The 25,607-nt window shown below is 44.8% G+C and overlaps 1 protein-coding gene across 1 annotated transcript in view; it reads right to left on the bottom strand.

Moving 5' to 3' along the window:
• SKAP1 (src kinase associated phosphoprotein 1) overlaps positions 1 to 25,607 on the bottom strand; it is a 233,702-nt gene that overhangs the window by 173,759 nt on the left and 34,336 nt on the right. The window contains exon 4 of the mRNA XM_050934839.1: positions 16,312 to 16,428. Within this exon, the coding sequence (XP_050790796.1) occupies positions 16,312 to 16,428 (117 nt within the window). The remainder of the gene's footprint in view (positions 1 to 16,311; positions 16,429 to 25,607) is intronic.

The following is a 25,607-nucleotide window of genomic DNA, read 5'->3' as shown; positions in this document are numbered from 1 at the left end:
AATACGTCTGTTAGTCTATAAGGTGCCACAGGACTCTTTGCTGCTTTTACAGATCCAGACTCATACGGCTACTCCTCTGATACTTAAGAGGTAGTAACATGCTATGGACAAGAGACACAAAATGTTTCTCTCTCCAAGAAAGAATGGCCAAACTGGATCAGACCGATCTACAATATCTTCAATATCTTCATCAACGATTTAGATGTTGGCATAGAAAGTACGCTTATTAAGTTTGCGGACGATACCAAACTGGGAGGGATTGCAACTGCTTTGGAGGACAGGGCCAAAATTCAAAATGATCTGGACAAATTGGAGAAATGGTCTGAGGTAAACAGGATGAAGTTCAATAAAGATAAATGCAAAGTGCTCCACTTAGGAAGGAACAATCAGTTTCACACATACAGAGCAGGAAGAGACTGTCTAGGAAGGAGTATGGCAGAAAGAGATCTAGGGGTCATAGTAGACCACAAGCTTAATATGAGTCAACAGTGTGATACTGTTGCAAAAAAAGCAAACGTGATTCTGGGATGCATTAACAGGTGTGTTGTAAACAAGACACGAGAAGTCATTCTTCCGCTTTACTCTGCGCTGGTTAGGCCTCAACTGGAGTATTGTGTCCAGTTCTGGGCACCGCATTTCAAGAAAGATGTGGAGAAATTGGAGAAGGTCCAGAGAAGAGCAACAAGAATGATTAAAGGTCTTGAGAACATGACCTATGAAGGAAGGCAGAAGGAATTGGGTTTGTTTAGTTTGGAAAAGAGAAGACTGAGAGGGGACATGATAGCAGTTTTCAGGTATCTAAAAGGGTGTCATCAGGAGGAGGGAGAAAACTTGTTCACCTTAGCCTCCAATGATAGAACAAGAAGTAATGGGCTTAAACTGCAGCAAGGGAGATTTACATTGGACATTAGGAAAAAGTTTCTAACTGTCAGGATAGTTAAACACTGGAATAGATTGCCTAGGGAAGTTGTGGAATCTCCATCTCTGGAGATATTTAAGAGTAGGTTAGATAAATGTCTATTAGGGATGGTCTAGACAATATTTGGTCCTGCCATGAGGGCAGGGGACTGGACTTGATGACCTCTCGAGGTCCCTTCCAGTCCTAGAGTCTATGAATCTATAAACCTTGGTGGTTTTCAACCTGTGGTCTACGGACCCCCAGAGGTTCACAGACTAAGATTTTCAAAGAGGTGCACACTTCCATTCAAAAATTTTTAGGGAGTCCGCAAATGAAAAAAAGATTGAAAAACACTGACCTATCTAATGTCGTCTGTCACAGAGGCCCATGTTGGATCCTCCAGTGGCAGACACATCCACCCACAGTACACTTAACAGTGCGTCACTACATGGCGGAGGGTGGGGAAGCAACTTCTTCCACAGTAGGTGGTGAAATATTATAGAGTGTCTCGATAAAGACTCATTGAAGTAGGTGATGTACAAATCCAAATCCCCTGCTCCAAAGAGCTTTCAGTCTAAATTGACAAGACAAAGGGTGAGTAGGAAAACCAATCCAAGGTCACTCAGGAGGGCAAAGAGCTGAGAATAGAACCTGGATCTTCTGACACCAAGTTCAAGAGCCTGTCCACTGGACTACATAAGAGGATCACATCTTTGCTTTGAAGCACAAGGATTATCAAGCCTTATGATTTCATTCTGCAGTAGCTACTCCCAACCATAAAAACTTACTGTCTTCCTCAATATCCTAGAGCGGTGAGTTTCATGACCCTAGCGAGAGCAAACCTATAATAGTTTTGCAGATTGTACTCGACACCTCCAGGCCAGCCAGCCAGATATTGGCTTCAGCATGTTAGACACGTCATGGAATGCTTTCCTAAGGAAAGAGGTAGGATCCCATTCACATGGAACAAGAATGGGCCAAACATTAGAGAAAATACTACATGGGACAGATCCACACTGGATTGTATATTCGAAGATGAGACAGAAAATACTTCTCAGCAGGAGCTCTTGCTCACCCGAAACCTCATGCACAGCTGTTTAGTAGAAACAAGAAAGGAAAGGACTTTCCAAGATTTGGAAAGCGTTCAAAGAGCATAAGGATCTTCACTCCGTTAAAACTTACCCTCCTTTGGCTTTCACAGATCCTTGCTCTCATCCCATCTCTCCAGTGACCCCAAGAGCGTCTCTCATCAGGTCCTCTCTCACGTCACATCACTCTCACAGGGCTCTGTCCTAGCCCCTCTTCGGGCAACTGCATATGTTCTTGCAGCTAAAACCATCATGTACTGATGACTCTCCGCTCTGCCTTTCTTCTCCTGACCCAATTCCCTTAATCCAATCCTACCTCTCAACCTGTCTCTGACATCTCCTCTTCGATGGGGAGATGCTATCAGCTTAAAGTTGACGTAAAGTAAAGTAAACTCCTGAACTAACTCCTGAAACTCCTCTGAAACCCATGATACTCCTCGGTTCCCCATCACCATGATTTTTACTGTACTTACCTGGGACAGTCCAGTAAACAAGGTATGGCGAAATCTAGCAGCCATGTTGCCAGCTGACCTGATTAGACTCTACAGTCTTGTGCTTAAGGCACTGGTTTAAGACTCTGAAGAGCTGGATTCAATTCCCAGACTCTCCGTGTGACCTTGGTGTCACAGACCCACAGGCTGTCGGGTGTTAGGGTGCTGAACCTCAAGGGTTCACACAGTTCCACAGGGGCAGGCCCGTGGCCTTCATGACTCAACATGGGCACCAGCAATCCCGGTCTCTGACCGTGGCTCCCTGAGATGAATCCAGCCAAAGCCAAGATTTCCGTTGGAGACTTTTACTGTAGCCTTCAGGGCGCAATGCTCTCAAGTGAGTATTTGCAGCGACAGCAGGCAGCTTTTTTAAAACAAGGTGGGAATTCATTAGTCACCTGGCTATAGAATCTGATAGGCCTTCTTAGGTTAGCAAAGAGAGGCAAAGGTTAAGCGACAGACCACCCTGGCCAAACCGATGCAACCAGCCAGCCAAGCTGCGACAGCCTCCATGGCTCTGACTCTCTCTCAGTCCCAGGTGACAGCCCTATCTCTCCAAATTCCAGCCACTTGACCCCTTTCTCCTTTGTTCTCCAGCTGAGTTCACACGTGCCATCTGCCTGGGTGTCCTGCTCTTCTGCGTTGATTGTTTGGTCTTTGGGGGTCTCGAGGTCTTTCTGGGTCCAGAATGGGTCAGTTTCAACTGGCTCTTTAGTGACCCATTTATGCCATCCCAGACAGCTAGGCAATGCACAGACCTCATCATCCTGCTCTGCTCCAAGAACAGGGTTAACCCTTTTGCACCCATTGGAGAAAGTATAAAGTATAGAAGGAAACTGAGGCACGAAAGTCATCATGAAAACATTACAGAAAATTTGTCACACTTGGGCAAGTCACTTAATCTCTTTGGGCTTGACCCAAGCCAAGGGGAATCTTTCCCTTGACCTCAATAGGCTTGGATCACACCCTCTGTGCCTTGGCTCTCCAACTGTAAAACGAGGTTTTTTTCCTTTCTTCTACCCTTTGCCTGACTTGCCTCTTTTGATGCTAAGCGCTTCTGGGCGGGGCCTGTTTCTTGCACTGTGTTTGTACTGCACCCAGCACAACAGGGCCCTCACAGTGGATGTCAAGGTTCTACTGTACTAGAAACAACAGATATCAAGTGGGGTTGCACAAGGACACCTGGATTTTGCACCGTGGAGTTTGCCATTAACACCAGCTCGTCCATTGGCCCAGGATAAACTCCAAAATGGATAGCTGGTGGAGCAAGGTCCAGTTTTTTAACAAACAGCCCCCTCCCAACAATCAAATCTCAAGGTTTCCTTGAAGACAGGTTACTGAAGAGCCAGTGGAACAGGGGCATCTTCACCTTGCTCAGTCAGGTGCCGCCGTGAGGGTAACTGAGTCTTTGCAGCAGCAATTTCTAGGCCCTAGGTGATGGGACTTTTCAAGGAGCTGATCTATCTGCCTGAAACGTCCAGCCGACCTCATCTGCCTGAGTGTTTGTTAGACCTTTGGGGGAGGGGGAAGAGCAGCGATTCACCAATTTCAAAGCTGCTCCCGCTCACCTCTCCCTCCACGAACAGAAAAGGCTCTAACCGTAACAAGAGAGCCCTGAGCTCAGTCGCAGAAATCATCCCACTGGCAAAGATTCTGTTCTTGTTGAGTAGCGATTCCTTTATCTCTCTGAGACAATCAACCTTCAGCCGGAGGAGTCGAACCTTAAAACCCCATAACTCAATTTAACGTAGTGTTAAAGTTTGGGGGAATATTTGTCAGTGCCGGCGCTGATACAATCAGTCTGAGGGGCCCTAGAACAAAGAGCAGCGGGTGAAGAGCGTGTCACCTCGCTACACATTCGTTTCCTTGATGAACAAGGAGCTATTAGCCGGAGCGAAAGCATTATCTAGGTGAAGGATGATACTGATTGTTTTAGCTACTCCTCTTGCAAACACAGATGAGAGCATAAGGTCCCGGTGGCTTTTTGAAAGTCTCTGGTTGTGTTCCCCCCCCCCAACGTGAGTGTCTGCGTATGTACAGCTACCCTTCAAGAGCAAACCAAGATCAATTCGAGGCTCAGCTCGCTTCCAACCACCATGGCCCTCATGGGGCTGAACAGTTGAAGTTGGACTATTTTGAAAACACGTTCATCACCGTAAGCCTCTAACAAAGCGACTTGAAGACGTGCAAAGTGAGTGACAAAACATTCAGCAGATCATATTTGCTTAAGCAACCCCCCGGCAGGTACAATAGCTACAGAAGGAAGCTTGCTGGATCGAGTTGTCCTTTGGTTCCTTGTGTTTAAGTGGAGAGACTCGAATTGAGAGAAATAGAAGGAAAAAAAAAAAACACAGGTACAATTCCTCTCACCCTCGTCTCCCTGCCGCTGACATCAGCCCTTCAAACCATCTGACTTTAAAATTAATTAGATCTGTTAAAAACTACCCCAATTCCCAGGACAAGTCTGCACTACTGCTTAAGTCCATCTAACTTACGTCGCTCAGGGCACGGAGCACCCACCGGCAGCCAGCTCCCCTCCCTTCCCCCCAGTGCCTCCTGCCCGCCAGCAGCCCCACTAATCAATTTCTCCCCCTCCCTCCCAGCGCCTCCCGCCATCAGCTGTTCTGCAGTGTGCAGGAGGTGCTGTGGGGTTGGGAAGGAGACGGAGGAATGGGGTGGAACTGGGTGGGAAGAGGTAGGGCGGGTGTAGGAGAAGGGGTGAGTGGGGGCCGGGCCCAGGGCTGAGCGGGGGTTGATCACTCTCATGGGAAGCTGGTGCCTGTGGCTCAGTGATTGGGGGGGGGGGGGAGAAACACCCTGAGAGAGACAAAATTACAACCTAAGCTCTGTCTGCACCAGCGCTATGCCAACGGAAGAGCGCTCTCCGGTCAGCATAGAGCATCTTCCCCAGACACGCTACAGCGGTGCCCCCCCATGGATGTAGCTGTAGCACATCTGGCAACCTGCCCCCAGCGTTCCAAGGGTCTTCAGACTGTAAGCTCATCAGGGCAGCGCCTGGGTTTATTTCCGAGCATTGCCCAGTGCAGAGAACACCATTCAAGTGCAATAAGAGTAATGACCATTGTACATATATTCTCCATTGTCCTAATTCCACAAAGCACATGCTGAAGTCCCATGGACTCAAATGGGATTTAAGCATGTGTTGAAGTGCTTTGCTGAACAGGGGCTTTTATCGGTGCCTAGATCATTTAATCTAATAGTAAATCTAGACGTTCAGCGCTTGTTAAATGGTTAGCACCTGATCCTGCAAACAGATACCACATGTGCTGAACTTCACTCATACAAGCCTGCTCACGTGAGTAGAGTTATGCACGTGCTTCAGTGCTTACAGGCAATGCTTAAAGTGATTCGAAAAAAAGGTGTGTGTGTGGGGGAGAGAGGGGTATCAGTCTGGAAGCAGAAGCTTTAGTAAGAAAGATTGAGCTGTGTTGCTGATGCACTAGTTTTATTTATTTTGATGGTCCTGCAACCCTTTATGATCTGTGTCACAGCTGCCCCCCACCCCCAACTTTAAGCTCTGTTTGCTGGATCAGGCTATTTTCCCCTTAAGCATCATTCCAGATCTCTTCACAGGAGTCCTTCATACCAACTAAGGGCTTGTCCACACTGGATTTTTTTTTTCTTTTGCCACTTCAAACTCCTACTGTAGACATGCTCCACCAATGTAAAAACTGGACTTGCATGTTGGTTTCAGACAAAAACCAGATACAGATATATCTGTTCTACATATGAGTTCTGCATACACAGGCTGAAAGCATACATACATACACACACACAAATACACTTAAAAATTCTTATTGTGCTTATGCATTTATCTAAATTTTAAAATCCTAGGGCTTTTTCGCATACAAGTAATTAAGAAATAAACAAAAACCAAATCTGTCTCTACAGCCTGTATTTGCAAATTTCTAGTAAATATCACAGGGCATCCTTTGCCCTTTGGTCCCATTAATGAATTCTGTATGCACAGGCTGAAAGCAAGATAAATCTTTTTATGCTTGGAAGCGGAGTGGGGGGTGCTAGTTAAATCTTTCCTGGATTTTCAATAACCTTGTGAAAAGTAACAACCCGAGCCTGATCGCTACAGATGCCAAGTGCTTTCAACTGCCCACTGGCTTCGCGTTAAGCATGTGCTTTCCTGAATCCAGGCCACAGTGCTAGTGAGAAGTCTTGGGATGATAGCCCTGGAAGTTTACATCCACTGTATAGCCAAAAGACAGAGAGACTCCTCCAACCTTGACCTTGAGGTTCCAGCTGTGTTACGTTCCAATTTTTTAAAAACTGGAATTTACTGGAAACACCATGAAGTCCTTTAATATAGGAAGCTTTAACCATTTATTATTCAAAAGCAGGCGAGATGCAAATTCCAACCATTTTGTTAACTTATATTTTCCCTTCTACTGGGCAGCATTCAGAGACACAAAGCATTTATCCCTTATATTTACATATTCATGAATAAAAAGACCTTTAGAAAGAGGGTGTGTAAGTTATCCCAGCCCCCCCAGGCAATAGTAACTTGCGCACTGATAATTCACGTGTGTTTGACATGGCAAACATGCAATTTGCCACAAGAGAAAGCTCAATCTTTTGCTTTGACAGCTGCCACATCACAGGAGAATAAGCTCCATGATGCAGCAGCTTCTTAAAGGAACATGCACAGACTCATGCTCGCTCTAAAAATTTGAGGAATCAGTGCATTTCCCTATTTTTCAACTAATTTTAAACAGTGCTGACCTTTCAGTTTCTCTCTCTATTTTAAACAAAACAAGACTTCGGTGAAAGCAGCCTTGCAAAGAAATCATGGACATTTAGCCTAGGTACATAAATCCATTCACCTGGTCTTACCATGATAATACATTTAAAAAGAAAAAAAAGTGCTGGTCCAAGAACTGCTCCTATGTAAACTCACTGTTTAAGCTACTACAAGGAAAACAACATTTGCCTAACAACTTGTACATGACAAATCAAGCTCCACAATTATTCCAAAGACTCCAGCTCATATTTGCTTCAGCAGGTGTCTAGGGAACCGCAAACAAAACTGAACCTTGAAGAAAATTGTCCCAACGGGACAGCTAAATCCATAGACTTGTTAGTTTTAGTTCACAGAGTAGTTTCTAAACACCGACACCCTGAAGATTTGAGGGAGTTTCTTTCCGAAGCCCGGGATGCCAGGGCAGCAAAATTCAGATCAGGAATCAGCCATGTTGCCAACTGTCACAATTTTACTGAGAGTTTCATTATATTTGACATTATTCTTAAAATCCCAGCTCCCGGAGACATGCAATTACATGAGACACTCAGCTTCCTTTTAAATTTTACAAAGTTTCTGGCTTTCATGCTCGTGAATCCTATAAGGGAAATAAAGAGAACTCAAAACTTCTTATTTTGGCTTAAAAATCATGATTTTTAAGCCAATCTCATCCTCTTTGAATACCTGGAGGTTGGCAACACTAGAAACAAACTCCAAAAGATCGGTGGCATTTTGATGTGGGAGTTGGGTCCAGCTCTTAGTGTGACGAAGAATCATAAAGTCCTTTGGACAGTGTCTTAGGGAAGCCTATTTACACTGTCAAAGTGGTACAGAGGGGTCTTAATGTAAAGGAGCATCAGACCTTCAGAGTTTATTTAAAATCAGTGCTAGCTTGACATGTTTCAAACACTTTACAATGAAAGCCCAACTTTCAACCTGGATTGAGGAAAACAGCAACAGAATGCTGTCTCTAGGTACTAGGTTATGGTTCTTACACCTTCCATAACTATAGTACTTGCGGGTTTTTTTTTTAAAAAGTAAACACAACTCTCTCTCTTTAGATATTCAGGGCCAAGTTGCAAAGAGAAACCTCAAACTAGCCTCTAATGTACTCCAACTAAGCCCACCGTTCTGAGGGTGAAATCTACTGCCGTCACAAACGACAGGATTTACACAGCCATCTGACCTGCTGGTGCAAACCGCACCCCTCAGTGAGGCAGAATTTCGATGGCTAAGTAACTATCACTTGTGCCTGTGATTTATTACACCTGTCAGATCTCAAATACAAAGCTGAGGGGGTTTATTTTGAAAAACGCAGCCCTACCCTACTTACAGATGACTTTTAAAACAGACAAGTTTTAAAGTTGAAAACTTGGCCGTTTTAGCCTCACGGTTCCTTGTTCTCTAGGAGCATCTGCCTACGTTGCAACATTGTTTCATCCATTTCTGGCAGCCTCTCTGGGATTCGACCAAACGAATTAATTCTCAATAGAAAGGTGAGCTAAGTCACTCCATGTAAAATATGGCTGAACCTTTTGACCAGGGAGGTGAGTGACCTAGGAACCTATTTGTACAACGTCAGAGACATTTAACAGCATTAAGTTCAACAGTTCTCATGTTATGGAGCATTCCCACTAAGGTGGTGATAAAAAGGGAGAATATAAGTTCTGTAGCTTTAACGGTACATGAACTCCTTACGAACTGCCAAACAGCTCTGGAAAACATCTGTTTATTTCTGCAAGCACTTTGTTGCCCTAATAATGGGCCTGATCCTGTGAGCCCTACTTTGGCAAAACTCACACTGAAACGCCGGTGTGGATCTGCTGGAGCAAGGACCGCAGGATCAGGTCCGATGTTATGGAAATGATAGATCTGCATTTTAACCTGCTCATTTCCTGGCCTTGCATACACAAGGCTCAACATCAAAAGGAAACTGACCAAGTGGAACTTTCTGTGTCAATTGCACTTGACAAGAAATCACATTTCCAGAACCTTTCACACTCTGTTTCAAAAGTACATCAACAGCAAGTTTATAATAACCCTTTCAAAACAAGAAAGAGGCTTTCCAGACCTTTGGAGGACTGATGGATAATTGTTTCTGCCATCAGCCCACAAGAAAGATGTAAAGCTTTGGAGTATTCAAGCACAAAGTTTTTACACACACCTGTGGACTTGATCTGTGGTGGTGCTGAGAACCCTCACCCTTAGATGAAGTCCACTGGGGCTGCAGATGCTCAGCACATCTGGGGAGAGGGGGAGAAACAGACTCCTCTTTTCCAAAAAAATCTCAGGTTCTCTCTTCAGGTATACACCTGAAATTCAATCGGAGCTGCTTGCCTAACTCCCTTAAGTCCTCTTAAAAATCCACATCTAGAGAACTAGTAACAATCCCCAGCTGTTGCAAACTGCAGGCCGGGTTCTAAACTCCGGAACGCCAGTGGAATAACCCTACTAAAATCAATGGACCCGCTCCAAGATTTACACTAGTTCAACTGAGGTGAGAGTCTGGTCAAATAACTATCACCTAAAAAACCAAAAAGGACAACAATTAACATTTTTGGTGTGGAAATATAATTTGTCTGCTCATCACATTCATTAGAACAGGAAGAGACACTACAAAAGACACTGATTTGCAAAGCTCGCTTTGTGGTCCTCTGTTATTTATCTATACCACAATATTGAGCCAAATTCATTGCTGGTATAAGCCTGCTGAACTCAAAAAGAGTGACACCAGAGATGTACTGTGGCTCATCTGCCTAAGCACTGTTTTTCCTTTACATCACAACTCCCTCCCCCCTGAAATAGAAAGACAAACAAAAATACCCAAACAATCCACAGTAACTCAGATTGAAGTTTGGGGTGGGTTGATGAGGGGATGCCTTTCAATAAGATGACACTGCAATAAGCAACCCAGGTTTATTCCATAGCCCATTATTTGCATCCACAGCTCAGACCGATTTCTGGAATTTTGAGTTTAATAGCGACCACAAAACACGCGCACACACAGTTATTTTCTTTCACCACAAGAGGGGGCTGCAGAACTCTCATCTCTTTTGTGATCCACAAACCCCCCCACACCTCCAGTTAACCACTGCTTCATAGTCAACTACAAGGCAAAGCATTAAGCGATTACTACACATATGTACGCCCACACGCGTCAAAACAAAGATGCATGCCTATCCAAATACCAGACACACATGTCCGTGTGCCTCTTAAAATCTGCTTACATGCTGGATTTTTTAAACAAGTCAACCCACTTCCATAGAGAGGTTCCACAGTTTAGAAAACATTAAAAAAAATTAGAAAATATGGAAACAGAACAGATGTAAGGATCGGAAAAGGAGACACACAAGAAATGGCTAAGGAAGCTAAACGTATATAAATTAGAACAGCAAACACACCAAGAACAAGCACACAGGGTCTCAAAATATCCTCAAAGAGGAAATAATGCGAATGAAAGGAATTATTCAGGGGCTGGAAATCACGGCCTACAGTGACTGAACAAAAAGAGTCAATGAACTTCTAAAAGAGAATGGACGATTTTGCGCTGGATTCCAAGGAGCGCTCTCCAGGGTCTCCTTTCGGAGGAGGATGACTCACAAGCAGAAATTGCTGCTTATTTCCCCCCCTCCACCCCAGACCTCCTTTCAATTTTATATCTCACAAGGTAATGGAAATCAGAGGGAGAATTCCCTGCAGTAGGTAAAGGGCTGGCAAAAGTGCCACCAGAGAAAACTGGTTTGTAAACAGAGGAAACTAGTTACAAGACAAAAAAAAAAAAAAAAAAAGAATTAAAACTCTTGACTAGATACAATGGCGTGAATGAGACTATTCCCTGCAATGAGCTCTGCGCCCATGCAGAACCCCACTGAAGTCAATGGGCTCCAGGCAGGACCAAGGGGCCACCCACACAAAGCAGTGTGGTCTAGCGGATAGTGCATCAGCTTGGGAATCAGGAGACCTGGATTCTATTGATCAGCTTTGCCGCCGACCTGCTGTGTGGCCTTGGCTAAGTCTCTTCCCATCCCTGTGCTGCGGTTTTCCCTCTCATCCTTTGTCTTGTCTATTTACATGGTAAGCCCTTTGGGGTAGGCACGGTTTCTTGGTATGTGAATGTATAGCACCTTAATCTCAACTGGACACAACTGTAATTAAAAATAAATAAATAAATAAATAAGATGGAGTTCATTTGCAGGACCAGTGTTTCATTAGTAAAAGCAGAATCCTGTTGGGTGTAGCGGGGATCTCCACAATACTTCTCATGCTCTTTTTTTTCAAACTCTGAGCTGTTGTCAATTTGCATTTTATTCCTCAAAATCCCAAGAGCAGCTACGACGTACTAAAGAATAAAAAAGTCAGCTGACAAACGTCATTTGTCAAAATAAAAGCTATTTTTAAAGTTGCAGGTTAAAAAAAAAAGGCAGAGGAAGCTTTTTCAGAAGTAAAAAAATAGAGCTGGGTTTTTGTTGTGTTTCAAAAAAAAACACTAAAAACAATCCGTTGTGTATTTAAACAAGGAAATAATTTAGAAGAAAGAGAAACAATTTGTAAACACGTTGGGCCAAATTTCTCTGCCAGTGTAAACGAGTGTAACTCAGTTAAATTCAAGAGAGCTGTGATCACTTATATCAGCAGAGAAGATGCCCAACATGTAGAATTTATGTATAGGATGTTTTGCCATTACACACACACAAATATACATCCTATAAAGACATTTATATTCAGCATAATGTAAAAACCAAGACCAGACATGATATGAGAGGCACAGTAGTCCAGCGGATAAAGGTACGGCACTAGGAGTCAAGCTGAAAGCTATTTCCCCAGTTCCATCACTGATTCGCTGTTTGACTTTGACTCACTTCCCTCCCTGGCCTCAGTTTCCCTACCTGTAAAACAAGGATACTCCTGCTTCCCCCACCATTTTAAAGCCCTGGGAGATGGAAGGATGAAAAGCAAGACAAATACTAAATATTAATGAGACATAAATGCACACCTCAAAGTTCTGGCATCTATTTAATTTACACTGAACTTAAAATTAAATTGCTGGATTCTGGCAAATGAAGTGAACGATCAGTCTGAAAAGAAAACATGTAAAATAAAAAAAACGTGAAGTGGTAGGAGTAGAATACATTACATGGAAAGTGCCTCCTCAGAAATACTTATCATTATAATAGTACTTAGCACTTATATAGTGCTTCACAGCCTCCAAGCGCTGTGCAAACATTAGCTTCTTAATCACTCATTAGGGATGATCCTATACAACACTGTCGTGGCTCATTGCATAAAGTCATCCTCAACTTGCAGAATTGCTTCTCCGATCACGCTCCATGTTCTGGAGAATAGAGACGTTTAAAGGTTCCACAGCTCATTGGAAAGTTTGGTACAAGTGGGACTAGACAGCTCAAGAGCCAACAGCCAGAGGCACACTTCCCACCCCCTTCTCCACATTTTAGACTGGGAAGCAGAGGGACGCCAACACCATCACTAAGCAGGAAGAACCTCCTGCCTTGATAGCTTCCAGTGAGCAAGTCTGGAAATGCAAGAAGGGATGAGGTGGTCTTTTGTCATCTATGCGGGGTTTGTGCCCCTGGGAATGCATTCTCTGATTGTTGCAAGAGGAGGCTAGAAGGTACGTGGTGGCTACTAGGTCATGGAACGGTGACAGTGCCAGAGAGAAGGTGGTGGTCCTGGAATTAGCCAAGTCCAGAGCCTCCAGGGGTATGTCTACACGACAGGTGAAGGCATGACCAATCCTGGTAGATGTGCCCATACTAGCTTTAATCTAGCTAGCATGGGCACCAATAGTAATGCAGACGTGGTGGCACAGGCCAGCAACCAAAGGACGTAACCAAGCTCCCCTGCAGGAGTGTACTTTGGTTGGTATCCCAAGCCAAAGTCCATGCTGCCTTGTCTACACTACCCTTGTTGCCCACGTGAGCCAGATTACAGCCAGCAGGGGTATGCCTACCTGTGGTACAAATCACACTGTGACTCGCAGTGTAGACATACCCCGTTTGTTGGGTGAGCTATTCCCAGGTATGAACCACCCACCCTCGGTGTTTCACGAGAAGTGGTCTATAGTGATTTTGCATTACAGTTGCATCTAGGACCCATGGCAGCGAACCTTTCTGCCCAGGTCAAGAGGCTTGGGCTAGTGGGGCTGGCTGTTGATCAGGCTGGAGCTCGGTCTCTGAAGCCCACTCCCCTCTAGGCTTCAGAGCCCTTGCTGCAACTTCGAAGAGCTGTCTACACAGTTACTCAATCTGGATGGGGAGGTGAGCCGCTGCAGGCAGTGTAGACGTGACTCTAGTGGCCTCAATTGAGATCAGGGCCCCCATCACATTCGCTGTATTTGCACAGCGACTAGAGTTACTGCCCTGAAGAATTTATGGCCTAAATAGCCAAGACAGACCCAGTGTAAGAGGGGAAACAGAGGCATGGAAAGGTAAAGGGCCACATTTTTCAAAAGTGCCTAAAACCCATTTTTAATCGTGACTTCGGCTCTTGAGTATCACTCAAAGCCAATGGGACTTTGGAAGATTTCACCTGAAGCCACTTGCCCATAGTCACGCAGCAAATCAGCGTCCAAAGTGGGACTAGAACCCAGCGTCCCAGGTCATAGTCCAACACCCTAAGCAGCAGATTATGTTGCTTCCCAAATCCAGCCAACAATCCGCAGCCCTGCGCTCTCCATACAGAAGCAATCCGAGGTGTTGCAATACCATCCCCTTTAGAGATCCACAGAGACTCTTCGCCTGGCCTTGAAGATGCCAGCTCTAAACATCTTCATTAGGGCGGTGTAACACTTAGCCATAGTCTTTATGCAGCCCTGTTACCCCCCCGGGAAGCTGAATAATTGTAACTCTCTCTCTCTCTATTAAAAGAGGTTACCAAGGGATCTCCTTTGCATCTGTTCCTGGTAAAGGCCTGGCACGAGTCCCTCTTGACTGGCTCCAACTAGGTAGATCAAGTCTGTCCCCAGGAGTCAGTGTAATTTCAAAACAGGATGTAGGACCACTAACATCGTCTTTACTCTCCTCCACATCCAGGAAAAGGCATGTGGGACAATGCCAACCTCTATGCAAAGTTACTGATCTAAAGCAAGGGCCTTTGACAGTATTAACAAAGGCACATTGTGGCAACTCCTCAAGAAATACAGCTGCCCAGACAGGTGGGTGAGTCATCCATTTGTGCGTTTGGAAGTTTCAATTGCAGCAGAGTCCTTCCTGGCCCCTCTCAGATCAGGCCATGGATCAAGTGCCGTGGGGGTCCACTCACCTATTTGCTAAGTTCACCAACAATTCACAGGCAAGGGTCTACATCCAATCATTCATGTCAGAGGGTGAAACTAAAAAAAACACGCTCAACTTCTTATCCAAAAATATAAAACTGCTGCTGCTCTTGCTGCCCATGCTATGCAGGAAGTCCAAGAATGGGTAACTCGTTCTAATGTAGCAGCGGTTAGTTTGGTCTCAATGCCAGCATCCAAAAAAAAAAAAAATCCTCCTCTTGCCATTCTCCACGTGAGCATCCCAGCACGAAGTCTGAAATGTTCAAGTGTCTGGAAGTTCCAGAGGTGGCAAATGTTTACATATCTCGGGAGAGTTATTTCAAATCATGCCCTTTATGGCTGCCCAAAAGCACCACTCAAAGTTAGCAAAGCAACCCTCTCCTCCCCCGGCTTGTGAACGCTTAATAAACATGCATCACTCGTCATCATGAGCCTATGCCCAGGTCTTCACACCCTTCGATGTCCATTTAGTCTGGTATCTATTATCCACGTCGCATTCCCCTTCATCCACGCTGTATAAAAGGTGTGTTTTCTATCTAAAGGTAGAGAGTTTCTTAACACACACACGATATGAACAGAACCTAAACTCCATGTCTTTTACTCATGATGGTGACCCTTTACAATTTGTGAGCTACTGAACCAACCCAGCCTCCAGTAAATGTAATGAACCCATTCATTTTATGACCCACACCAGCGGAAGTTGCAGATACACAGAGCATCCCACATTGTAGAACGAGGCTAATGCCATATACCACAGATGCTATCCATGCTTATGAGCTCATCCCAAATAAAAGAGGATCGATTATCTTATGATGTGCAGGAAGGTAGAGGAGCAGGGAATGAAAGATCAGGAGGTGTGTGGGCGGATGCAAATGAAGCCCTGGAAAATTAAGCAGGAAGGAGAAACTGAAAAGGGTGAGAAAAATATTAGGGAGTTTAAGGAAGAGGAGAAAATGAGAGATCTGGAAAGAAGCCGATTTGGAGCATCAAGGGACCAAAAAAATAAAAATATCAATCAGCCTTCAGTGCTGTTACACCAGCGCACAGAGCTTTGATTTCAGTGGCACGTCTCGTGTTTCTCACGGCTAAGCCGCCCACTCACAAGCAGAGACAAGTGTTACTGAAACTTTTATACAGGGGATGCTCCTGTGGAAAGAGTAATGCTCTACTACGGCTTCTGTATGGTCTCAAATGAATGTGTGCCCAGCCTCTGCATTACATCTCATCCCCAAAAGATTAGTCTGAAGCTTCTCTGCATTTCCCTGAAGAGGGGGCTCGAGATTTTCAAACATGACTAGCGAGTGCAGATGCCCAAACTGAGACATACAAGGGGGCCTGATTTTCAGAAGGCAGGTGCTCAGCACTTTCGGAAGCTCGGGGCCCTTTAAGATGTCTCACATTGGGCAACCAACCAACAAAAAAAAAAAAGAGGCTCCCCCAAATCACTCCCGCTTTTGAAATCCATAGGCCACTGGGTCAAGTTCTGCTCTGCTACACCACTTGAAATCTGGAGCACAACAGAAACAGTTTGTTTTTCAGTCATGCAACTGGTGTGTTGATTTGTCCCTTTCATTTTTGAAAGGTACCAAAATTTATTTAGTAGAACTTACACTGGTTGATAAAGCAGCTAGTCCTCAACAGAGAGACGATACCCATCAACAATGGCAGCATATAAACTTAGAGAGGGAAGAGGGTGGAAAAATAGACCAGATTCAGGCTATCCCTCCAAACACTACACCACAAAGGATTGTGGGAAGTTAAGCTGCTCTTACCATCATCCTGGTAATCCGATGCAAGAGACGCATCTGACACAGTGGAAGGGACGAAATTCCAGCTCTGGTTGTCATCAAAGCTGTCCTGTCCGAAGTAAGCATCAGCCTGATCCCCTCCTGGAAAGGGAAGAGAGGAGGTGAAGAAGTGAACTGATTTTAGTGGAAACCAATACACATTCCCCTAGCCCTACCCCAACTCCTACGGCCTATGCTGGAAATTATTCCCTGCTGCTTCCAACTATCTTCCAGCCACTGCCAAATTCCAAAAGACTTCAGAAGACGCCAGACTAGACCGTGGGAACAAAGAGGTATATCCTCGGTTTGATGCATGCTGACATTTATGGGGACTGTGTGTGGGTGCATGCACCCCAAGGGCAGAGTATGCCCCCAAAAGTATATGGCCCCGGTACAGGAAGGTCTATCTTGTAGCTAAAGACTGGGTGTCAAAATACCCGAGTTCTAGCCCCAGCTCTGCTATGGCCTCATTGCACCACATTTGGTAAAGTAAATTTTCCCCTTCAGGGCTTCAATTTTCCCATTTTACAGATGGGGATTATAGCACCTACCTCACAGCGATGTTTAGACCTTTAATGCTTATATAGAAGACTCTGAATCTCAAAGGTGAGGTGCTAGAAAAACTTAACACGCTATAGCCCTACTACCCATACTGACAGAATACCATATGCAAATAAACTGAAGCAAAATATTTGTGTGTGGGTGTAATAGAATGCTTGGATATTAGGTTCTGTCAGAGTGGACTGTCCATTAGGGGCTTTGTTATTGCTGATGATTTTACATGGAAGACTGTCAGATACCATGGTGACGGGCGGCAGTATAAAATTGTAAGATAGATGGTGCTATAATAGGCCTCTTTGTAGAAGGAAGATGCTGATAACCGCAGAGAGAAAGCTGAAGAGTCCCAGAAACACAAACACAAACACAAACACACACACACAGTGTGTGTAAACACACAGGACAAAAAGACAGCTGCACAAGTCATTCAACGCACGCCAAACAAACAATGAGAAGGGGGTTTTCAACTGATTTTAATATAAGCTCAAACACTAAATTGCTAAAAACAAGACCGTGTACATTTATCTCAGCAAACTATGGAGAGATTCGTGCCCGGTGATTTTACACCAAAGCAGTGAAACCGCATGGAGGGGTTTGGGAAGGAGAGGTGTGCACACATGCACAAATCAGCAGCTGAAGAAAAAAAATAAAATCACACTCCGCTTTTATATGGCAGTTTGTATTCCAATAATACTCAAACACCTACAGGTCTCATCCCACATTTTCATAGATGGGGAAACTGAGGCACAGAGCAATTAAGGTCAGAATTTTCCAAATGACTCAGCATCCACATTCAGGATGAGATTTTCAAGGGTGACTGGGTCTCTTTCAAACACCAAAATAAGGGGCCAATTCCCCTCCTCCTCCCCTCAAGAGACAATGTAGCCTATTGGGTTCTGTGCTCTTTTGAAAATTTGACTCAGGAGTGTCGCGCTGGGAGCTGCTGGGTGTTGAACACTTTGGAACACCTGGGTACCTGGCACCTGAAAAACTGCACTCTTGAAACTCTGACCCCACATCAGAAGGCATCAGCATCACAGCTGAGATTAGAACTCAGGACTTCCTGGCACCCAGACCTTTGCTCTAGCCACTAGAGATTCAGCCAAGAGCCCAAGAATGATTAGAAAACATGCCTTACACAGTGTTAGCCTTGAGGAACTCAATTGATTTAGCTTAACACAGAGAATGTTAAGGGGTGACTTGATCACAGTCCATAAGTATCCACAAATATTTGATAATGGGCTTTTCAAACCAAGCAAACAAAGGCATAAGGAGATGCAGTGGCTGGAGGCTGAAGCTAGACAGATTCAGACCAGAAAAAAACTGTACATTTTTAACAGCCCAGTAAATTAACCACTGGAACATTTTACCCAGGGTTGCGGTGCAGTCTTGATCGCTGGCAACGTTTCAATCAAGATGGGATGTTTTTCTAAGAGAGATGATCTAGTTCAAACTGGGATTTAATTCAGAGCAGCTCTATGGCCTGCATTATACAGGAGGTCAGACTAGACAATCACAGGGATCCTTTCTGGCCTTAAAAATCTAGGCAAACTCAACTCTTTTTCTATTTGCTATTAAGAACTATAAAGTAATATACAGTTGCTACATCTTTGGCCAGTCCTACTTCCTGACATACCTTCTGTCAGTCCTACATCCGTGTGTTTTCAATGCTCAAACAGTGGCAAGCGAATTCAACACAGGGACCAAAAAAAAAATACAACCCACAAATGCACAAGGATGCTGTCCTGCGTTTAGCATTTGCAGTGTTTATTGGTTTTGAGAGACTACTACTCTACCAGGGAGAAACAGCATGACAGAGGTAGCAGGTCTCAGAACACAAACTGGTGGACTGTTTTAACTTTCCCATATACTGGCCAGACACTACACAGAGGTGGTGTGGTCTATCGGCTACAGGCAGGAGATCTCATTCCATTTGTAACCTGCCACCGGTTCATTGAGTGGCCTTGGCCAAGTCACTTTAGCATTGAGCTGCCCCATGCTTACCCATTTTAGTACAGTGCTTCGGAACCTTGGGATAAGAAGGCACTATCAATACTCAAGTGTTAAAAGAAAACGGGTTAAAGATCGCTACCGAGCAGCAACATCACTTCGTTCTAGGCACAGCACAACCGCTGAGAGAGTTTATTCTAACGAGAAATCTTCCTAAACACTGCGCTGCAGTGGAACAAAGCCGGTGACTCACGTCACTGCAGAGATACGGTGAATATGCCACTACGGTTAAGCCCACGGATCTGTTAAAAGAATGGTTCCTTTCAGCCAAGCCAAAATACTCTATTTTTTTTTAAAAGGCTTTTGAAACAATTACCAAGGTAACAGGTGCTCTCTTATAATGAGATACAGGTGCAGCATCATTGTGATAACGAGCAAACTGTTTATGGTTTGCAAATACCGAGAGGCAGCGTAGCCGCGTGAGCTAGGCTTCTTGGAAATGAGCGTACCATGCATCACTGCATCGGTGCAGTAAGCCATTTGCGAAAAACAAGGGCTTCATCCGGATGCTTACTCACAGGGATAGTCCCGTGCAAATGATGAGGTCTACTGGCACAAGAAAGGACTGCATCGTGAGCAAGGGCTGCAAGATCAGGCTCTAGGGCTGTCACAGGAAGACTTTTTTTTGCATAATGTTTAACAGACATGTGTTGTATCCTGAGATATCATATAGAGGTGGTGTTGCTAGAAACACCTCATTCCTTGTTACGTTCACAAACAGGAATATACACTGCATGGGCAAACGGGGCCGAACCGCACAATTACAAATATGTATGGGCTTAAACAGAGATACAGCTGGACAGTGCATACCTGATCGCTGTTACTGTAATGTCAGCCAACAATGATGGAAAGCCTCGCTTGCCTTTCATTTTAATGTCTCCTAGTTTGTTTTTGAGAATAGTTTCACATCTTGTGCTGAGATTCAAAAGGACAAAACATACATCACTGCCTTTGGTGGGGGGAGGCAGGATTTAAGCACTTCCTCTTTCTGTTTGGATTTGCATTAGGAGACTAAAGTTCTTGTACTTTAATTCACTTCTCTTTCGAGTTTATGGAGCAGCAACAGCTAGCTGAGTCCAAGCGGGGCGGGGGGTGGGAAAACAACCAAACAACTTGTCAGGGGCCAAGCTATTGTTCCTGAATGAAGAAGAAACTCATTAGCCTTTAATGAAGAAGCAGGGAATAAAAACCAAATAGCACAGAAATCCCAGCAAATAATTACCATGCACCTGACACAGAGCGGCTCTATCTTTCTACCCAAACCCTCAGTAAAATTCCTCCACTTATCACTCTTTGGAGCATGAGCAAAAGTAAGTCGGACTCGGAGGGAAAGAACAATAGGGACCCTGCAGGCTGCTGTTTCCCGCAGCAGGTCCCGTGGCGCAGCATTTGGCTGCGCTGAGTATACTAAATACTGTACCTTGCCTCCGATTCTTATTGGGGGCGGGGTGGGGAGGGGAGAGAAAAGGAACAAATTGCACCAGTGATTAGCTGGCTTACATTTTACACAGCGGCTGTGTCTTCTGCAGCAACACAAAGAGAGGCCCAAAGGTGTGATGGGGGATTAATAGAGATGGTTCTTTGTGCATATTGATTCTAAGCAGACCGCGGTGGGGAAAAATCCTGTCTCCGGCAACTTGTAGCATCACCGGCGGGAGAGCAAACGGTGCTGGCAAGCTCTGATTGTGGAGGCCCCGGACAGAAGCGTGTGTCAATTTGGGTTGCTGTCAATTATGTCGGGTCCCCTCTGGACAGCAGGCAGCCCTCACCCAGGCCTGGCATTTACCGAGCTGCAGTATCTGGCAGACCCTCCGGGCTCAGCGTGAATGAAGGTCGATAGGTTTTTAACTGGTCGTATTAGGACAGGCCCTGAAAGAGACATGCATGATCGCACGCCCTGGGGCTGGACCATGCACAGTGCGGGGACAGAAAGTACTGAGTGAACATGTGCAAAGTAAAAACAATGAGTAGGGAATATGGAGGGGCCCCACACAGTGTTAATAAAATGCCTACATTAAGCATCTAGCACCCCACTGCAAACTGTGTGCTCTAGTGAGCGAGAGGGCCCTGGACTGGAAGCCCAGGAGACCTATGCGCTCTCATCCCAGCTTTGGTCCATCTTGCTGAGCAACGCTGGGAAAGAACCTCTGTGCCTCAGTTTCCCTATCTGTAAAATGTGGGCGAGACTTGCCCTGCTTTGAGAGCGACAGACTAAAAGCACTGAGTGTTGCTGTTCGGACTTCAGGATTCAAGATCTTGCTGGAGAGGGTCCAGGTGAAGAGAAATAGAAAAACAGAGCAGAACCGGGGAGAGAAGTTTTTAAAGCTACACTTGTTTGAGGTACGAAAAACCAAGCTGATGCCTTTTGGCGCGTGTGGGAAGAGGAACAGGCTATTTATCTTCTAAAGGCATGAGAGGGTTTCACAGTGAAAAAACACATTCACGTTACAGCAGATTGGTAAGGGAGTTCCAATTAAAGCTGGTTTCCCCTTCAGTGAAGGTCTTTATCCATGTACCTGGAGTTTCATTAAGTGTCGCTTTAGGAGAGCAGAAAATCAAGACTCACCAAATTCTGTTTATGCTTTTATGATGGACTAGCACACGCCAGAGGAAGTAAAAATCCCTGACTCCAGTTAATATTCAAGTGCTTGTAGGAAACAAAAATTCCTGCTTTAAAACTAACGAGTCCTCCGGATCACACTACAAATAAAGGTCTCTGATCCAAATCCCATCTGCCTTCATGCTCGACAGTGTTAATATCTCCAGATTTTCAGGGACTAATTTAGCCGTAATGTACTTCCCAAAGCAGAGGTGTGGAATATCAAAACGATGGCTTCATATCCCCTATTACAATCACTCCCCTAAATTATGGAGCCTCACGTGGAAATCCAGCAGCACAGATGCACCCACACATGTAAACGTTATTCACATGTAAATATATTATAGCTTCACAGTTGCAGCGCTGACGCTTAGGCTCGGTCGACATTGTCATTATAAATTATATACCTTTTTGAACACATTGATGTACTAGAAAATGTATGGCGTTTCCTACTCAACTTCTTAGAGGCTTCGGCAGCTCCTAAATACCCATTTGGATTTGCGTGGCTAGCTCTTCTGATTAATGTGTGTGTAGCGGAGGTCTGGTGTGGATTTTTTTTTTTTATTGCTGAGATACACAATGCTGTTTTACAATTCTGTTCACAGGCATTTCTGATGTGCTCGTCCCCACAGCGTCTAGGTGTGCGGCATAAAAAGTGAAGGTTACGTTACATCTACCTGCAAATCTGGCCCTAACCGCTTCTGTGTCTATTGTAGATTAATCTGTAAGTCCCTTACAAATATTCCTCTTTTCTCCGACCAATGACAGAGCTATTTAAGGATTTAATTAAATTCTAATAATTAGGACTTCTGATCTCAATCTCAAAACGCTTCATCCAGCTTGATAAATAGTCTCATTTCCCAGATAGTGGAGATGATGAGACAGGCAGTTAAATAACTTACTTGGGGCAACACAGCTGAGCCAATGGTGGACTAAAATCTGTGTATCTCATCCTACCAACGGGACAGTAGCGCCCCACTGCATTAGAGTCAGATGCAATTCAAGACATCCCTCACACAGGATTTGGTGGGCCTGAAGCCTATTCAATTTAAGAGTAATTCTGTTCCTTTGGTACCCAGTTTGCTAATGACATGCAAATTAATGAACTACTAAAATGCCACTTACGTTTAAAACATCCAGAAAGTGGAAAAACACACTAACTTCAGACTTATTATTTTCCAGAATGTTCATTGCTACGATGCCTGGGAATTCTGTAACTGGAGGGCAGCCCTGCTGAATATTCATGAGGCAAGAGGTAGCTCTTCCATGACTGATTTGCAGACTGTTAAGTGCTTGACAATTTAAAAAAAAAAGTTCTCTGTTCTAGAAAATGTTCTTCCACGCTGCAATGGTCATGTATGGCCAGTAGGGTGAGCTGCAGCGTGCAGCATCATCTTAGGTAGCAAAAAAGGAACCAATAATGGGGGCTGGGGGAAGCCAGTGGACAAGACTTTAACCCCTTCAGAGCCTGATTATGAATGCCAGGAAGTTTGTTGCATTCTTTTAAAATCAGACAATGCAACAGTGATTGGGCACACATCATAAAGCAAACTGTAGCCCTCCGAGGAGGAAATCCCAGCCCTGCATATGAGACACAAAATCCACTTCTGTTATCCGCCAACACCTCCAAATTAGAAGATTTACTGGATCAAAAACTATTCTAGCGTTGCAAACTGAAACAGTGGAACATGGACAAAACAAAAATTCGACGACAAGGCTCAGAACAGGCGGGGGTTAAAATTCTCTCTGTCACATGGGCAAGACACACGCTTGATGACTAAAAACTGAACGCTAAAACCTGGAAGTTATTGATTTGTCAGGTCTTCTCTTTCCGGTTTCCCACATGATCTCTCTCACAGCTTGTCTATACCTAAAATGCCACAGTGGCACAGCTAAACCACGCTGCTAAAGCACTTCAGCATAGACACTACCTACACGGATAGGAGGGGTTCTCCCATCAGCACAGGTAATCCACCTTGTTTTTAACAACACTGCTCAGAGGTGTGGATTTTTCACACATGCCTGAGTGACATAGCTGCGGCTGGCTTAACTTTTTAGCATAGGCCAGGCTTCCTCCTCCCTCCTCGACTGCCCCTGCAAATAGCATTAAGTAGTTTAATCTTGCTACAGGGATCTAGGGTGACCAGACAGCAAGTGTGAAAAAATCGGGATGGGGGAGGGAAATAGGTGCCTATATAAGACAAAGCCCCAAATATCAGGACTGTCCCTATAAAATTGGAACATTTGGTCACCTTAATGGATGCTCAAATCAACCTTCCCATGTTTGTTTGTTTGGGTATTTTTTTGTTTTTATACAAAAAAAATGCAGACAAGAAATTTGTAACTGCAGCCTTCGTTTGCCAAGCTAATTAACTAAACATCCAGGGCAACTCTAACTGGACAAGGTTCGTTCCAATCAAATTCATGTCCTGATATGTTCCTGCCTGTCCATTCTCAAACACAGGGTGAAGCAAGAGGATATAGGGCCCAGATTACCAGAAGTCTCAGGGCATCATAATAAAAAACACCTCAATATCTGCACATAAACCTTCCACAAGCAGAGATTGTTCCTCCAATTCCATTCCTCAGCTGAATTCCTCACTCGGTTTCCCCTCTCTTCTTCTTTCCCCAAATCTGCCTCCTCCTAAGCTTCCCCATTCTCCAGTTTCTTCCCCATAGCTCTTTTGTTCTGCAACCTTTCACACCCTCCCCTAACACCAGTGCATACTCTGCCTCTCAAGTGGGTAGCAGTTTCATAGAACAGGGGACGCATGGCTCACATCAGCCCTGCTAAGAAAGCATGAAACCCAGCAAAGCAGAAGATTCCCAAGGGATATAAACAAGTAAAACCAAGCAGTTTTATTCTGCAGTTTATGATATGTTAAAGACACACATGAAGGGCAAGAGTTCCAGGCAAACTAAATGGCTCAAACAGTCTTCTAATAATTTTGTATTTCTAGCCACTAATAAATTACGCCCCACAACACTTTTAATAGGTATTATTCTCATTTTACAAAAGGGAAACTGAGGCACAGGGGATGGGGAATGACTTGCTCAAGGAGCAGATACGTCTACACGGCGATAAAAAAAACCCGGCACCAAGTCTCGGAGCCTGGGTCAGCTGGCTTGGGTTGCAGGTCTATCAAATAGCAGTAGATGTTTGGGCTCACGCTGCAGCCCAAAGACCCCGCGAGGGGGCAAGGGTCCCAGAGGCAAGGCTTGAGCCCAAGCCCGAACATCTGCCTTGCAACTTCATAGGCCTGCAGCCCAAGTCAGCTGACCCCAGGCCAATCACGGGTCTTTTATTGCAGCGTAGAGTTATTCCGAGTCAGCGGTAGAGTCAGGATCAGAACTCAAATCTCCTGACCCAGTACACAGACCATGCTCCCTTTCCTTGAACCAAACTTCATTTTTTGGGTTCAGTTCACGAGACCTTCCTTACGTCTGTTTTTCCTTCCCTCTCTAGCTCACTGACTCCCCACCGCCTTCCTATGCTCTGTTCAGCATTCAGCACTCCTCCCACTTTCACAAAATAGCCCAGTCAAATCAGTACTAGCCCCTGCACAGCTACCCAGAATGCTCACATACTTGAGGATTTGGATGCCCCCAACTGGAAAGGGTAGGAGGCCAGTAATGCCGACAGAGCATGAAAAGAACTTTTCTAGAGAGACACACTTCTGAGAGCTAGCACAAAACTAGAGACACTTGATTATTAGCAGGTAAATATGCCCAATGGCCTGTGATGGGATGTTAGATGGGGTGGGATCTGAGTTACTACAGAGAATTCTTTCCTGGGTGTCTGGCTGGTGAGTCTTGTCCACATGCTCAGGGTTTAACTGATCTCCATATTTGGAGTCGGGAAGGAATTTTCCTCCAGGGAAGATTGGAAGAGGCCCTGGGGGGTTTTCGCCTTACTCTGCAGCACGGGGCACTTGCTGGAGGATTCTCTGCACCTTGAGGTCTTTAAACCACAATGTGAGGACTTCAATAGCTCAGACATAGGTTAGGGGTTTGTTACAGGAGTGGGTGGGTGAGATTCTGTGGCCTGCATTGCGCAGGTCAGACTAGATCATTATAATGGTCCCTTCTGACCTTAAAGTCTATGAGACCTGTC

This window comes from Gopherus flavomarginatus, chromosome 25 (assembly GCF_025201925.1).
Source record: "Gopherus flavomarginatus isolate rGopFla2 chromosome 25, rGopFla2.mat.asm, whole genome shotgun sequence".
NCBI classification, from domain to species: Eukaryota; Metazoa; Chordata; order Testudines; family Testudinidae; genus Gopherus; species Gopherus flavomarginatus.
Note: the sequence above shows the minus strand (reverse complement) of the source record. Positions and strands in the feature narration are given on the sequence as shown.